General features: G+C 37.5%; 1 protein-coding gene across 1 annotated transcript in view; it reads right to left on the bottom strand.

Annotated features, from left to right (window-relative positions):
• The window catches only part of LOC122094319 (auxin efflux carrier component 6), a 6,053-nt gene extending 573 nt beyond the window's left edge, over nucleotides 1-5,480 (bottom strand). The window contains exons 1-6 of the mRNA XM_042665089.1: nucleotides 5,004-5,480; nucleotides 4,262-4,923; nucleotides 3,766-3,970; nucleotides 3,460-3,545; nucleotides 2,884-3,041; nucleotides 2,698-2,774 (exon numbers count right to left, since the gene is read on the bottom strand). Of these exons, the coding sequence (XP_042521023.1) occupies nucleotides 2,698-2,774; nucleotides 2,884-3,041; nucleotides 3,460-3,545; nucleotides 3,766-3,970; nucleotides 4,262-4,923; nucleotides 5,004-5,434 (1,619 nt within the window). The 5' untranslated portion in view covers nucleotides 5,435-5,480. The remainder of the gene's footprint in view (nucleotides 1-2,697; nucleotides 2,775-2,883; nucleotides 3,042-3,459; nucleotides 3,546-3,765; nucleotides 3,971-4,261; nucleotides 4,924-5,003) is intronic.
• Nucleotides 5,481-15,640: the final 10,160 nt, after the last annotated feature.

The raw sequence follows: 15,640 nt of genomic DNA, 5'->3' as shown, positions 1-15,640 counted from the left end.
TTTTTTTAACCAAGGTATCTTGACCAACTTACGCATACATTGACTAATCCTCGGGAAGACTAGTGCAACACCCGCTGCCACGGTCTCCACTTAAATTATAGATACATAGATGGAGAATCGAATCTGAGACTATGCGCCTATCCACACAATCCCCAATTTTCCCTAACCATCTAGGCAACAATTCATGAATGGGTAAAATCACCAAGCCAACTTTTGGCTGATCCACTCAATATGTATCAATATTAGACTCCTGCGACATTAATGCATATTGACCGATACATCAATATGATATTGATACCAAGTACAATGTTTTCAATAGGAGTGAACATATTTTTCGGCTAATCAAGAGTGGTTTTACATTTCAATCCCACCATATAGTGTTAATTCAAAAAGGATGATGCTCTCTATCCAACCATGTGAAATGACACATATGCTCAGAGGAGAGAAAGACAGCACAAGGGGAGACACAAAACAATCACCCTAAGTAAATTATGGAATTCTCCATGATGCCAAATATTAGGAGGAATCACTCACACCACATCATTGATGGCAACGTGGAAGAAGGTATCATTGAATAGGAACCCACAAGGTCAGTGTGAGAAAGATAAGGAAAAAAAAAACATATGAGAAGATCATAATACATTGGCACCGTGTGAAACTTTTTCTCTGAAAATATATTTAATTATGAAAAAAAAAATCATATAAATTGAATCTTGGCATCATAAATCTAAAACAAATCTATATTCTATTTAATAAATCATTATGTAGCTATTAGTTTAAATGTGGATCAGACGGCACAATTTGTTCAACTCTGGCTCTTTTGTTGTTTTTTGGTGGAGGGGTGGGGTGGGGTGGTGGGAGGTGGGACACATCAGTGCATTTAAACCCTAGGGGATTGTTTTTGTTGGGCGTGGGCCGGTGGGGTGGGGTAGGAGTAGGGGAGGGGGGTTATATAATAAATTAAAAACCCTAGAACTTTAGAGATTGCTACTTGCGACAGAAGTTATTCACATATGTGGAAAAGTAGCTTTACTGAGGAATGGATGTGAATTCACATAATTCCAAGGAGACAATGGTATCAATGCATCAAACACCTAGTGCATACGGTACAAGTGCCCACTTGATACTCAAGGACAAGGACTAAACAAAGCTTATTGCTTCTCTCCAATCAGACAAATTCATAGTAGGTTATATCATGCTGTTTCCCCATATCCTTATGAAGGGATTTATATTTAAATAAAAGACTCAGTTTTCCTCAACTCACAATGAAGAAGAAGGAATTTCTTCACCAAAACTATCCCACCCCTATAATGGTTTGTATATCCTCTTGATAGTCTTAGACTATTTTGATATGTATTTTCGAAATAGACTTTGGATCTAAAATGCATTTTGAAATAAGAAAAATAAAAAAATTAGGTTTCGAAATAATGTATTCTTTACCTAAAATCTATTCTTAGAATGCATATCCAAGACAACCCAGAATTTAAATTTTCATTTTTACCACTTTGGCCAATTCAATCATGCCAGAAAGGAAATTTATCTTCTACTTGTTCACAAAACTCAACCCTATCAGTCCAACCATTGTAAATCCATGAAAAAAGTTGTCGGATTTTCTTCATTGTTCATTTCCATCGTTTCAACTCCCTACCATCCAAACAGAGGCTAAGGGAAATCTCGATACATTATGACTCAACCACAAGGGTGCAGTGAGTCCCACACGTACACCCTCGTTTTGTCTCACCGATCCACTTTAGTGAAGACCTGAGGTGAGAGGATCCTTGGCCATTAATTCCTTTCTCCTCTTCTCAGCTAAACCGACCAGCTTGGGTTGCCAAACTGTCCAATTCTTGTCCAGCCACCATGTGGCCAGGTCACTTTGGGGGCCTAAACTTTGCTTCAGCAACGGATGGACCATAGTGGGGAAACCTTATTTCTTAGACACTAATTATGAACAGAAAATGCTAACCTCACGATTTCTGGGAGACCTCTTCCGTCTTGTAGCCAAGAGAGAAAAAACTATACTGATATGAATCGGTGGTATCAGCTTAAAAAAATGAATCTTTTTATTCAAACAATGGCCTTCTGATCTCGAAGAGGCCCGATACTTGCCAATGCGGCTAATTCATACCGGTATCGATATTGATAGTGATCAATATTATACCCGATACCATGTTTATAACCTTGTTTACACACTTGCTTTGTGCTCACAATTTAAATAAACCAGTGAGCAACCCTGAGGTTCTAGCTTGGTGGCAGACCGTCAAGACCCCTAACCCTACCTTTCTTAGCATAATAGTATAATAAGAGGTGTGGTCCAATGGGTCCCTTTGCTGATCCTGGGTCTCTATTTGTCCCCCAGTTGGTCATTGTTAAGCCTCCGATGTGGGGCCTACACTCAAAAATAGTATTGATTTTTCAGAAACCAATATTGTTCAACCAACCGACATGTTCAGATTGCTTGATTAGGCCATCCGAACCGGGTTACTTTTCACCCACAGTGAATCGAGTAACTTTTTCACTCACGGAATCACGGTGAAGAGATTCACAGTTTTTATTACCGTTCGATGTGACTTCATACAATAAAGGAAAAGAAGTATGGCCCAGGCCCAATCCAACACCATCAATAACCTTGTCTTTTGGTAGAAACATCACACATCAATATTAATCATGAAGAAAGAAGAGAGAGAAAAGGCATACCCGGTGCTAAGTAAGTCAGCATGCAACCCATATTCCCTTGCGAAGACAAAAGGTACAATTCCTTGTGGAAGAGCAGCCTGAATTTCATAATCCCTCCATTAATTAATTAATTAGGGAAGTTTAATTTAGGTTTTAATTAATTTACGGTTTTAACTATATAGAAGAAGGGAATGAATTTTGTACTACCTGAACTATGGCAGCATGCAATCTGATACCTCTTAATCCAATGGCTAACGATGCGGCCGCCATTAAGATTGGTCCACTTAAGAATCGAATTGCCATTCCGATCATCGCCATTTTTGTGCCACAGGCAATGATCCTAGGTTGAAGAGCCATGAACAAACCTGCAATTAGGATATGTTAGTATTCACTAAATCTGATCTAAACCGAATATGATGAAAATGAACTAAGAGGTTACAACAATTTGAGAGACAATATCCATTGGATTGGTCGAATCGGTCGGTGGCTAACCTCAATCTTGATGTCAGGCTATCCATGTTAGGTTACTAGGGTTTCGGTTGATTATGTCCTATTCCCAATAAGGTTTTAGTTCACGATATGGTGTTGGTACATATCAATCGTTTCTAATTTCAATAGTAATACCAATATCGATATCATAATAGACTGATTGTAGTTTGAAACATCCTTTTTTTCACATGAAAAAAAAAAAATCTTTTAAACGTAATCATGTTTAGTAAAATATAATGTTTCACTATTTGTCACTTGAGAATGCATAGGTTGATCTAATCACAACTTACTTACCTAGACTGAACATAGCCATCCCAAGCCCTGCATCTGAAATTATCTTTATTGAGTATTTTACCAAATTAGGCATGCCCACATTCCACCTACAAAAGCATTCACATCTCACACACTTTACCAAAAATAACAAAAATAAATCACACATGAGAGAGAGAGAGAGAGAGAGATTATTCACAATACAAATTATAAAATGTGAGAATGAATTCTTGAACCATATAATATGATATATTTTGAGTATATATGCATTCAAATATTTAACTCTTTTTTTTTTTTTTTTTTTTTGGAACATTCAAATATGGAACTTACTTGAAGGAAATTAAAGACCAGAGGAGGCCTAAGATGCTGGAATAAGTATTGGGATTGCGGGAGAGCTTCCGGCCCACCATAACCAATATGAGCTTGACCATGACAAGGGCATGTGGCATCTTCTGATTCGCTTCTTCAAAAGACTTTGAATCTCCATCCTCTGTCCCAGATAATTTTGTGTTGTTTCTGAAGCTTAGATCTTTCTCTACACAAAAAATAAATAAAAAATAAAAGCATAAGACACTTAATCTTCCAAACCTATATATTCCAATCCAACAGTCATTGAACCTAAGGTCTACACCTCAGATATGATCCACAACTCAGAAGGAGAGATAGAGAAAAGCAACAAGAGGCAAAAACGTTATTTTTAGGTTAAAATTTTTCAATAATCTCTGAAAAAGTTAAAATGTGGGAAGAAGTGGAAGGAAGGAGACAATGAAAACACGAAGGAATAGGAGCAGAAGGCTAAGCATGGGCTGTCCAAGTCCCAACGTACCTCCAAGAGCTAGCCCATTAACATCTTTGCACCCTTGTCTCTCTCCTCCACCACCACTGCCACTACCACCTCTACTACCACCCTGAAATTTTCCGGGAGACTCCCACGCCATTTTCACGTTCACCACCGAGATTCCCGGCGTATGATTCCCGTAAACCTTCCCACTACCCACCGGAGACCTTATCCAGGTAGGCGTATTCGCTGTCGTCACGGTAGTTGTATCCAACTCATTGAAGTTAGACGCCCGAGGCGTCGGTTGCAACGAATACGCATCCGACGAAGCATACCCAGACAGCCTGGGACTCCCAGCCCGGTAGCCGAACACCATATCACCGTTGGCATGGTTAAACTCATGCGGCCGCACCGGAGTATTGACAGAGTATATCTCCGCCCCTGATAGATTGGACGCACGTGGAGTCATCGCGAACGACGATGACATGCCCGAGTCCGGAGCCGACGATGTAGACCTTCGGATACGGACATGGATGTGCCCTTTACCGTCCATTTCAGATTCCGCTTTTAACGGGTCCCGCCCATCTAGCGAGATCACATCGCCGTCTATCTCAATCTTTGTTATCGCGGCCGCTGTGGTTCCCGGAAACTGGTCTCGGATCAGTAACGTAGCTGCTCTGTACTCAAACAGGAAAAGCAATAGCGTATACCTGCAACGACTCAAGTATTAGCAAGAAGAAGCCACTAAAAGATCACAAAAAGAAGTGGAATTGGAGTTGATTAAAAGTACCAGATGATGCATTGGAGAACAACGATTTGGACCATGAGAGACTGAGTGAATTCTCCATACATAGCATCAAGCAAAGGAATGCCCATGACGAGGGTGTTGGGTAATGTTGCAAGGGAGAAGATAGTGATTAACCAATCCAGACCTCCTGCAGTGGAGAAGATGGCCCACAAGGAGAGAAGGAGAAGAACTATGATCTTAGAAAGAGTATCGGCGAGTATGAACTTGGTGTCCATCTGATATGGGTTGTTCTGAGAAATGAAATGGAAGGAGAGGACAGGGACAGCGAAGGTGGCGACGAAGCGGTTGATGCCGGAGCATTGCTCGGGAGTGAATAACTTCCACCATTTCACGGATGCGTAGGCTATCAACATCGCAAAGTAGAGGGGAACCATGGCGCACATCACCTTATAGAAATCATCTCCGCTTATCATCTTTAAATCCGATGAGAGAAAAGGGTCGAGGAAGAACAGAGGAGAATGGTGGTGATGGTGGGTTTATATAGTAAATCTATTGAACTAAAATACCCAAAAAAACCAGTTATTATTCATTTTTTATTTTTGTACTTGAAAATATCCTTAATTGACGGGGATTTGTGTTAATCCAAGTTTCTAATATGAAGTAGTAATTGGAGAAAGAGACCATCTATTTAATTACCTCGGTAATGCCTACCACAAGGAGATTTGTCATTATTGAAAATTACATATTTTTTAGTATACGTGTGAAATGATAGAATGATAGGAAGGTTAACGGTGATAAATGTCAATACAAGGAGGATATTGAATTATATGAAGCTCTGAATTTAACACATGACTTATTGGTATTTAATCTTTCTCTACCCCTAACCCACCACTCCCCTTTTTTTTTTTTTTTTTTTCTAGTACATTCAACTTTTCTGATATCAAACAAGATAGTTTCCTAGATATTCAATAATTAGAATTACTACATATAACTTTTTCACACTACTAGGTATGCACATGTTAAGTGCACCATGAAGACCTTCCATAAAAAAAAAATAATAAATAAAAGCTACTCAGACTAGTTCAAATGAAATCGTTCATGACTAAATTGAATTAGATGCTCTTGTGCACCATTTGATATTTGGTTCATTGGGTTGTCAAAGTGAGCCTGCTCTAATTCTCTAGTCTTGGTCTCAATTACAATGAATTGAAGAGTTTCTCATAATGCCAAAGTAAAAAAATCAACCAATGAAAAGACGGGAAGGAATGCATAGTACCCATATTTCATTGAGGAAAGAGACTGTCAATGTAAGCTTAGTGAAAACTTCATGACTCATTATACAAGAAGTAAGAAAGAATCTCACTCCAATGTCGTAGGGGTTGTTTTCAATAAATTTATTTTCTTCTAATGTTGCTTGGCATTTAGGCTGAATTTAGATCTAATGAGAAAGGCAGATAGAGTACTGGTTTGGTTTGTCATGTATGGAGAGGGGAGGGGGGGAGGGGGTCCTGCACAAATACAAAGAATTATCTATTCTCTGTGCAAACTATTGAGTGGGTTTCATTGTATATCTATTTTCCTTTCTTCTATTCTCCCACCCTTTCTTGTTTTCCTTTTCTTCTCTGCTCTTGTTAATCGAGCACCCATTAGGAATCTGGACCCTTAAAGATATATGTCTACTTCACTAGAATATTTTATCTTGTAGCGAAAAAACCATGTTGAGTCTCATACAAATCAAACAAGTCAAATCAAAGCGTTACAGAACAGGTGACCTAAGGAGCACTTTAAAGCGATTTGTTCAAAAATAGCTGAGAATTTGACCCAGAAAACGCAGACCCTGCAACATGGTTGATGAAGATCACCATTCCCCCAAAACTTCCCAAGGCCATGTCTTAACATTCCTTCCCGTTAGCCAGTCTATTGGATCCGATTCTTTTACTGCACACAAGAGGCGGCAGTTCAGATCTAAAGTCTTGAAACGTCTTTTCACAAAACCCCACACACGACACATGCTTAGAGGTGCTCCAAGACGTTGGATATGAACTGCCGCCTCTATGCGCAGTAGAGAAACCCTTCCCTAATCTACCACTTCTTGACAATCCATCAAAATGTTACATGGGGCTTCCCTTTCTTTTGGTCCTTGCAGTCCATGATAAAGACTTGGAACATCTGACTCTTGCAGACTCCCTACAAAACCATTATTAAGATAAACTACATTAAAAGAATAGTTATTTAAAGTATTGATGCTCACCATCATCTCTATTGGACTGTGATTTTTTTAATAGATTTTGGGTTTATATTTTGGACTGTAATTCTTTTCTATGTTCTTGCTAAAGAATGCATTCTAGACCCAAAGTGTATTCTAGACATATATACCAAACACACCCTAATGGCTGCACAAGATTTGATAGAATCCAACTTCGAAGACCAACCAAATGTCTCACATATAGATTAATGGTGAAAATAGTTGACCCACAGCCGGGTTAAGCACCATCCGATTAATAATCGAGTATTTTCAATTTTGTGATTGATTGATAATTGTTGTTTTATAGCCTGATTAACCGATTTAACTCAATTACAATCCGTTTAAGAATCATTTATAGCATGATTAGAGAATTAGCCCTTTCAAAGCCCAATCACCTTGAGTCCGATTATATATGAATAACTAATCAATTGAATAAAAATATGTCCATGCATCCATCTACAATACCTGATTACTTAAACAAGACGAACATGATATAACCGGGCCTTGGATCGATGAGGGACCGATCAGACCTAATGAAACCTCTAATATAGATAGAGGCTACTATATCTCTATAGACATGAGAAGATGATTGCAACTGACAGTTCCAGCCTTCCAGCACATTCTCATTCATACTCGTACGTACGTGTAAGTTTGAGAGTGACCCGACCGAGTGAATGAGTGAGAGGAGAGGAAGTAATTCCAATGGGTACCCACTACCCACTACCCACCATCCGATGGTGCAATTCTTGTGCTGTCGTGCCTGTGTTGAGCCTTATGCTTCTCTTTCTCCCACCTGCTTATTGTGAGCAGAGGTGCATGCTTGGCCTTGGATCTAAGCTCACAGGTTGCTTCCTTTTGAAGCTAGAGAGATATCATGTAAAAAGGAGTTCGAAAAAGGAGGAATTTTTTTCTAAGGTAAAGAGGAAATGGTTGACTTCATTATTGGGGGGCGGGATCTTGCTGGGAAGTGGAGAACACTGAAAAGGCAAAGGCTCCACTTAGCCATTTGTCTTATGTTCACAAGACCTTGATACACATCATTAATGAGCCCCACAACAGATTTTGCTCTGAGTGTTTATCAAAGTAAATTAATAAATAAATGTAAAATATATATATATATATATTATTAGGTGAAGAAGTTGAATTGGTATATGAAGTCATCTTCGATTCAAGAGTCAGTATACGATAATAATTTGCAACATATTACTGTACTTTGGTTCAAATATTATCAGAACTGATAAGGGTTATTGTTGTTAGTTCTTGGTTCTTGGGATCTTATTTTGCTCTTGCCTTCGTCTCTCTATTTTCTATTTGGATCGTCACTAAAATATGTCGGAGTGGGTTAATCTTCAAAATGGATCAAGAAATAGGAACCAACTTAACAATAATATATAAAGATTTATATGGTTTAACAAGATTACCTACATCCACAATGAAAATAGATTTGTTTCATTATCAATGAAGAATAGAGTTACAACTACACATCCTTACACTTCTCTTAAATTACAGAGAATAAATCATCATTATAAATTTATGGTAAAATCTATCGAAAAAATACAGGATGAAATTCAAGACATAAGGGGAATTATATAATCTTACGAAAAGAGAAAACGATATTCTAAGTCTTTTCGGTGCTGTGACTATGGAAGCCCTGCACTGAAGGTTCCATTGTCTAGATAGTTTAAATGCAAACGATCTCTAGATGTCAGGAAGGCCACTATTAAGTCAGGCTTTTTATGGAACACCTGGGCGATCGTAGTTGGTTTTGTATCAGATGTGACCTCAATAACCTTGCAGGTCGTCTTTCCCTGTTGTTGCAAATATCTCGCTCTTAATATGCACGTGTGTTGACAAGGCAAATGGTAATGCCATGAAAGATTTGAGCACAACCTTACTTTCATAGGAAGTTTGGAGAATATAGAAAGCTTTTATCTAAAAGGATTAATAATAATGGGCATTGCAGAAGTGAAACACTAGATTTCTACTCTTCTCAAGCCCATATAAAAGCTTCATGTAACGTGAAAAAGCCTAGCCCATGTAAACTGCCGATGTAGAACATTAGTACAATGAAAAACCTAAAACCCGCTACAATCACGGTTTTAAGATTGGTATCGTCTGTGAACGATGGTCGAAATAGTACTTATTGATGAAAGATAGCCCGATACCACCAATAAATATCGGTAGGACTGATACCATGAACTAAATCCATGTTTACCATTCCGCACTCAAATTTTCAGCTTCAAGCAATTTAAGCCTGGTACTTTAATCAGTTGCTGTCAAGTTAAACAATCTAGAGTGCGAGTGACATATTTTTGGGTAAGAGTGACCTAATATTTACAAGGAAAAAGGTTCTCTGAGCAGAATGTGGAGGTTACTCTCTCTCTCTCTCATGAAATTACCTCTCAATCTCTATATTTATAAAATCATTCTGTTTTCCTTCTCTTCTATGTCGTTTACTCAAAGAACTCTCTCTCTATTATTTAAACCATAACGAAATTAAACCAATTGATTCCTTGGTCATTTTCAGGGTTTTATTTAAAAAAAAAAATCATTTGGATAATCCATTTTGCAAATGGTTTGACACTTGTATTTGGCTAGTTTATGTAAAACAAAGAGGATTGAATTTCTTATCCTGCTATCATAGTATATGCCAGCACTTGTGCCTATCTCTCTCCTATCATAATAGGGGATAAATATGTCATTTCATAGGAGGAAGGAGAGAGATAGACACAAGAAGAGTTAGTGTACACTAACTACATAACCGAGCAGCTTTCTTTTTCTCAAATTCAAAATTAATTTATTTGTCTTTCAATCAATGTTCAAAATCTGGAATTGAGATTTAGATCAGTCCCGACGGAAATCAATTAGGAATAAACTAAAATACACCCTAACCCTAGTTTATGTACAGGAATCAACAAGAATCAATATTAATCTTTGTTGGGAATTAACAATGTAGAAGAACAACGATTAGAGAGAGAGAGAGAGAGACAGAGATCACAAGATGGACTTTCAACTACGAACCTATTGCCGAACACAATAATCCAAATGGAACATGTTGCGAAAATGGTTTGAGAGGTCAGCATGGGCTAACCAGATCGTATGAACACCCATCAATCCCAATACTTGACCGATCACAAGTCGGTGCATGGTACGGAAATGCTATGGGCAAATGGTATACTTATAAAAGTACTTAGAAATCGACATCTTTGGGGGTAAAACTGTCTTATGATCAAATTATAGTTCCACCCTCCCACTAATAATATAATGGTATAGTAACAAGTGTGGCTAGTGGATTTCTATCTCCCCCTAGTGGGTCCTAGTTTGAGTGCATTTCAGTGGAGACCAAATGTCTACAGCGAGTGATGAAGTGTAGTGAACATCCAACGGTTGGGAGAACCCGACCATGCACCACAGCTACTGGATGCTCACTGCACCTCATTGCAAATGATTTTGACATCATCTCAATGTGGGGAGGTCTTGGGGATCCAGCTCATCTCCAACGACTTGACTTTCTAAAGACCATCTAAGAGTTGAGAGGATCGGGCTCCTCTCCAAGGATCGCACCCTCCAACATCCCTCCAATGACCATCCAAAGGGTAAGAGGGCTTGGTCACACATCCCAACACCTGTCAATACCTGGAGATATGTGTCAAAGCCTTCTCAATCCTTGGATGGATTGTTCGAAGGTTGTTGATGTTGGAAATGATCCTAATCCGAGGTGAGAAGGTTTAAACATTCATCCCAAACATCTAGGGATATGTATCCAAATTCTCCCAACCCTTAAATGAATTGTTGAATGATCGTTGCTCTTGAAGAGGATTTTTTCTACGTCTTGGGGTGCAGTCCCTTCACCCTTCTTCTTCAACTCTTCTAATTACAGTTCTCAAAACATTTTAAAGGAAAAGTTAGATGAAGTCAGCGAATGAAGTGAAAAAGATGAATCGTTTTCAATGGCAGAAAAAATTGCCTAACTTTAATCAAAATCGTCTGTCAAGTGTTGCAGTGCAATGGTCCTTGGTAATATCCATCTTTTCTCGCTTAGCTAATGTGAGCAGTTAACAAGAAAAAAGGCTAACAAGAGGGAATCTCCAGAAATAAAGACAAAATTCCATAAGCCAGATTCAGGTGGACAAAACAGGTGGAACTTTCTTTCCTATAACCCACCCCACTCCAGCAACCCTCCGCTTAATGACAATAGACTTGTCTTTATTTATTTATTTATTTATTTGGTACGATGGTACGAGACAATGTACTTGTCTTTATTCAAGTCATTGAGATTTAAAAAAAAAAATACATATTTATTTTATTTTTTAAAAATTCATATTTTAATTCTTTTTTTTTTTTTTACATAAATTTATCTTTTAATTTTAATTTTTTTTTTATTTTAATGAAAAAATGATGCTCCATGATAGTGATCAGAATCCACAGGTCGAAATCTTTATACGACAAGCAACATTTCTGTAAGACTAACATACGATAATAGAGTATGCCGATTCAAACCCACATCTAACAGACTCGAACGATGATGAGACAATGCCTTCTTTTCACTTGGCTACCAATATCTCATTGGCTAATTGATCTTTTAATTCACTTCCTTATTCATAAAGCTTTTGTTCGCAGTATTGGATGCTGTAAGGGTATAGTTTCATATGAGTTAATGAGTTATCTTGGACTTTAAATCTCTTCATGTAATTTTGGGTCATCTCTAAATAATAGTTAAAAATTTTCTGTTAAACCCCTTAATTTGTGGGATATCTTACTTTTTTTAATATGGTATTTAAATCATCTCTCTATCATCTTTGGCTCATGCTCGTGAGCTATCCGGTCTATCCCATTTCTTTAACATGCATGTGCCATGTGTGACTACAGTTGGTTAAATATGAGATTGTGACCTTATCAATTTTGCAACCTTCCTAAATGTTGGCTCAGTCTTCTTCGTATTATAGGGGTAGAAATTCATATTATACACCAGTTTACATTAGATACATAATTACTCTTTGTATTATTTGATCCATGTGTTAAATAATTAATTGTGTAACCAAGAAAATATTTAATTTTCATTTAGAACTTACACTATTTTTTTATGAGTCAATTGTTTTTCAAGTGAATGAAACTATCCTTGGTCTCATTTAAACTATGTAACCCCTACTCACAAGTATGTTATCACATCATTTTATGTTTGAGAAGAGAAATTGTTTGAGAAATGTTCTATGATCCACCATCGCAGAGCATATTAGGATCTCTCTCTTATTAAATAACTTCACTACCCTCCTATGTATATTGATTAGTTTTTTTTACATCAGTTGATCTAAAAACCCTCTTTCAAAATAAAATAGATGTATATAATTATCACTTTATGTTGCAAAACCATTTAATTTTTTTAAGTAAATTGCTAAACCCATTACCAAATGATGGTTCCTTACCACATGACATACTTTGGTGGATCCATGACATGAGTTTTGTTTTGAAAATCAGTGATGGATTAGAACTGATATTTGTCGGTTGAGAAAAAACAAATGGGGGGCTATTCCTATTTGTGTAAAAAAAGAAGAAAAAAAAATCCGAAAGTGAGAGAATTAGGTGGGAAGACCAAAGAAGAGAGCAACAGCAGAAAAGTGTGCCGGTATATACCCAATATTTTTTGTCTCTAGTTTTGGTGGAGAGCGATGGGTCATGTACTCATGTGTCACGCTGAAGCCTGAGGGAGGGTCCTCTCCTCTTCCTTCAAGGATGGGGATGATAACCCCCACTTGAGTACAGGAGTCTCCTTCACTCCTTAGTCCTTACTCTGACTCCTTACGTGACCGACCACGCATGCCTGCCTTATCTTTCTCTCTCTCTCACCCACCCAAGTACCCAACCTCTTCTTGGCACCTCAAGCCTCGGCTGATGTCCTGTATTTGGCTTGGCCCCCACACTGTTGCAGTAGCCTCTAGGGAGGCAGTGGGAATGAGTCAGGAGACGACGACAATGCTGACGCTGTGCTGTGAGGGGTGACTGGTAGGCCAGAGCAGAGGCCAAGGATGGATGTTTGAGAAGTATTTAATTTCTACAGTCTCTTCACTTCTATCTATATAACATTTCACTTATTTAACCCGTTAGGCTTGCCAACTGGCTTGGTAGACTAATCGAAGGAAACCTTTGTTCCATCATCGGTCAATTCGTTTGATTGTGAATTTGAGTCAGAATGTCTCGTTCTCACTCTTTTGTCTTGCGGAACGCTACTTACTGTATGGGGCTTTAACTTTGGGGCTAAGATGACTATCATGGAGTATTTTTTTTTTATTTAAAAAAAAAAAAATTCTTCATTCAACTTTGAAGTATAAGCACCCTTGACCATGATTGTAAGACTTGGATCTAATAGTCAAATACATATTGATATGATTCAATTGTATAGACGTTGATACCAACTCAATGCTACTCAATCTGTAACCATTATCATATAGACGTCGACCGAAACTGATACAAATACTTCTACTAGTAGTACCTATAAGTCTATAACCTTGCCCTTACATTCCTAAGGGATCACCTCCACCAAAATTTGATGGAAAGTTGATTATTAGGAATTAGGTGTTAGTCGATTCCAAGTTCCATCTTGGTACCCTTAAAAGGAAAAAAAGAAGGGCTTTACTAATCAAGGGGAAGGGTTCGTTTCTACCCCAAAAAAAGGGGAAGTGTTCGTCGTTGAGCTGTTATAATTTTCTACTTCACGGGGATGAGAGGAAATGAAGAAGGGTTTGTCTAGTTGTAACCTAGGTAGGTTACAAAAGGCTTGTAATCCACTTTTAGTTCCCTAAAAGTCCAATAACGTGAAATAAATGATTGGTTCAAGAAGATTCAAAAAGTAATTTCATGTGTTTATATTCCCAATAAAAACTTAAAAATTGTTGCACCACTTTTTATGACAAAGTGTTTAAAAATGGTAGAAATGGAATTTTATCCTCAAATAGACCCATCACTATGTTTGGAATCTCAAATCTCAATTCCTCGTCTCTCTAAAGTCCAACATGGGATTGAAAAAAGAAAAAGAAAAAATTATACTAACCATTGGGTGATTGGATCTATTGCTTTGAGTAAGGGTGCCCATTTTCAGTCCAAGCGGGTTGGACTAAATAAGAGAAATGTGAAACGAACCTTTATTGATTTGAGTTTTTATCAAATCGGTAAAAAGTTGAATTGGACCAGATCAAGCAAATCGAAATCATAAAAAACCTTATAACAACTTTAAAAAATTTACTAAAAGATAACATATTACCTACAAGAGGCCATTAAGTCAACTCAATAAAAAACGAACCGGTCTGAATTGAACTTGAACTTTGATTTCAGTTTGGCCTAATACTAGATAAAATCTAGATCAAAATGACCAAAATCGAAAATTGATCGAATCAATCATAAAAGCCTTATAATCAGTCATTCTGGAACAGCCTAGATAGGTATTACTATGATCGATTTGGATCGAAATTGGTTTATTCAACCAATGATTTTAAACTCGAAATTGAGTATCAAAACAATCCATCTAGTGATTCCAATTCTAAATTGACCATTCTAGAACTGCCGGAGTTGGATAGTTCACAACCAATTCTAATCCAAATCAGCTAATACTAGAATTTTAGCTCAAAATCAAAGAGTAAATTGGTCCCTAATGATTCCAGTCAGGATCAAATCCGAATCAATCACAAAAATGCTAGAATTGACACTAAATTCTAAAAACCAACAGCCCAATCCCAAATTTCCTAAATATGCCATTCTATAATGATCAGAATTGGGATTGATCCGAACTAGCCAAATCAACTAGGGATTTTAAACTTGGAATTGGAGATCGAATTGATCATGGTTTCTAGTATCGGTCTGGGATCGATCGTGTCGACTGAGATCGATCCTCGATCCTGATCGTTTCAAGGGTAAAATAGGTAAAAAGTAGTATCTTTTATAAAAAAATCAGGGGTAAGATAGATCGATAGCCACCGATCCCATCCGATCCGGATCGGTATCGAATCGGCATCCATAGAGACCGATACTGGTACCGTCTCCTACATCCTTGGAACTGATTCCTATAAATTTTCATCCAATCGAATCAAAATCGAACAGAAAAGAACCCTAGAATCGCCCTCAAATCTTAAGACCCACGATCTAGTCCTATAAACCTTATAATCGATTTTAAACACGGAATCAGAGATCAAATCAGTAGCTGCCAATATCAATTCAAATCCAAATTAAATTGGAATTGACCACAATCAATCCCAAAACCCTTAGAATCAACCTATAAAATATATTATAATTACAAATTTTCACATGTCATCATTATATTAGTACCAAGCCTATGATATTGCTTTACGCAACAAAAAAAAAAAAAAAAAAAAAAAAAAAAAAAAAAAAAAAAAAAAAAACCCTCTAAACTTATGGGATTTACATTGACAGTTTCTCTCTCTTTAAG

This window comes from Macadamia integrifolia, chromosome 11, assembly GCF_013358625.1.
Source record: "Macadamia integrifolia cultivar HAES 741 chromosome 11, SCU_Mint_v3, whole genome shotgun sequence".
Lineage (NCBI taxonomy): Eukaryota > Viridiplantae > Streptophyta > Magnoliopsida > Proteales > Proteaceae > Macadamia > Macadamia integrifolia.
Note: the sequence above shows the minus strand (reverse complement) of the source record. Positions and strands in the feature narration are given on the sequence as shown.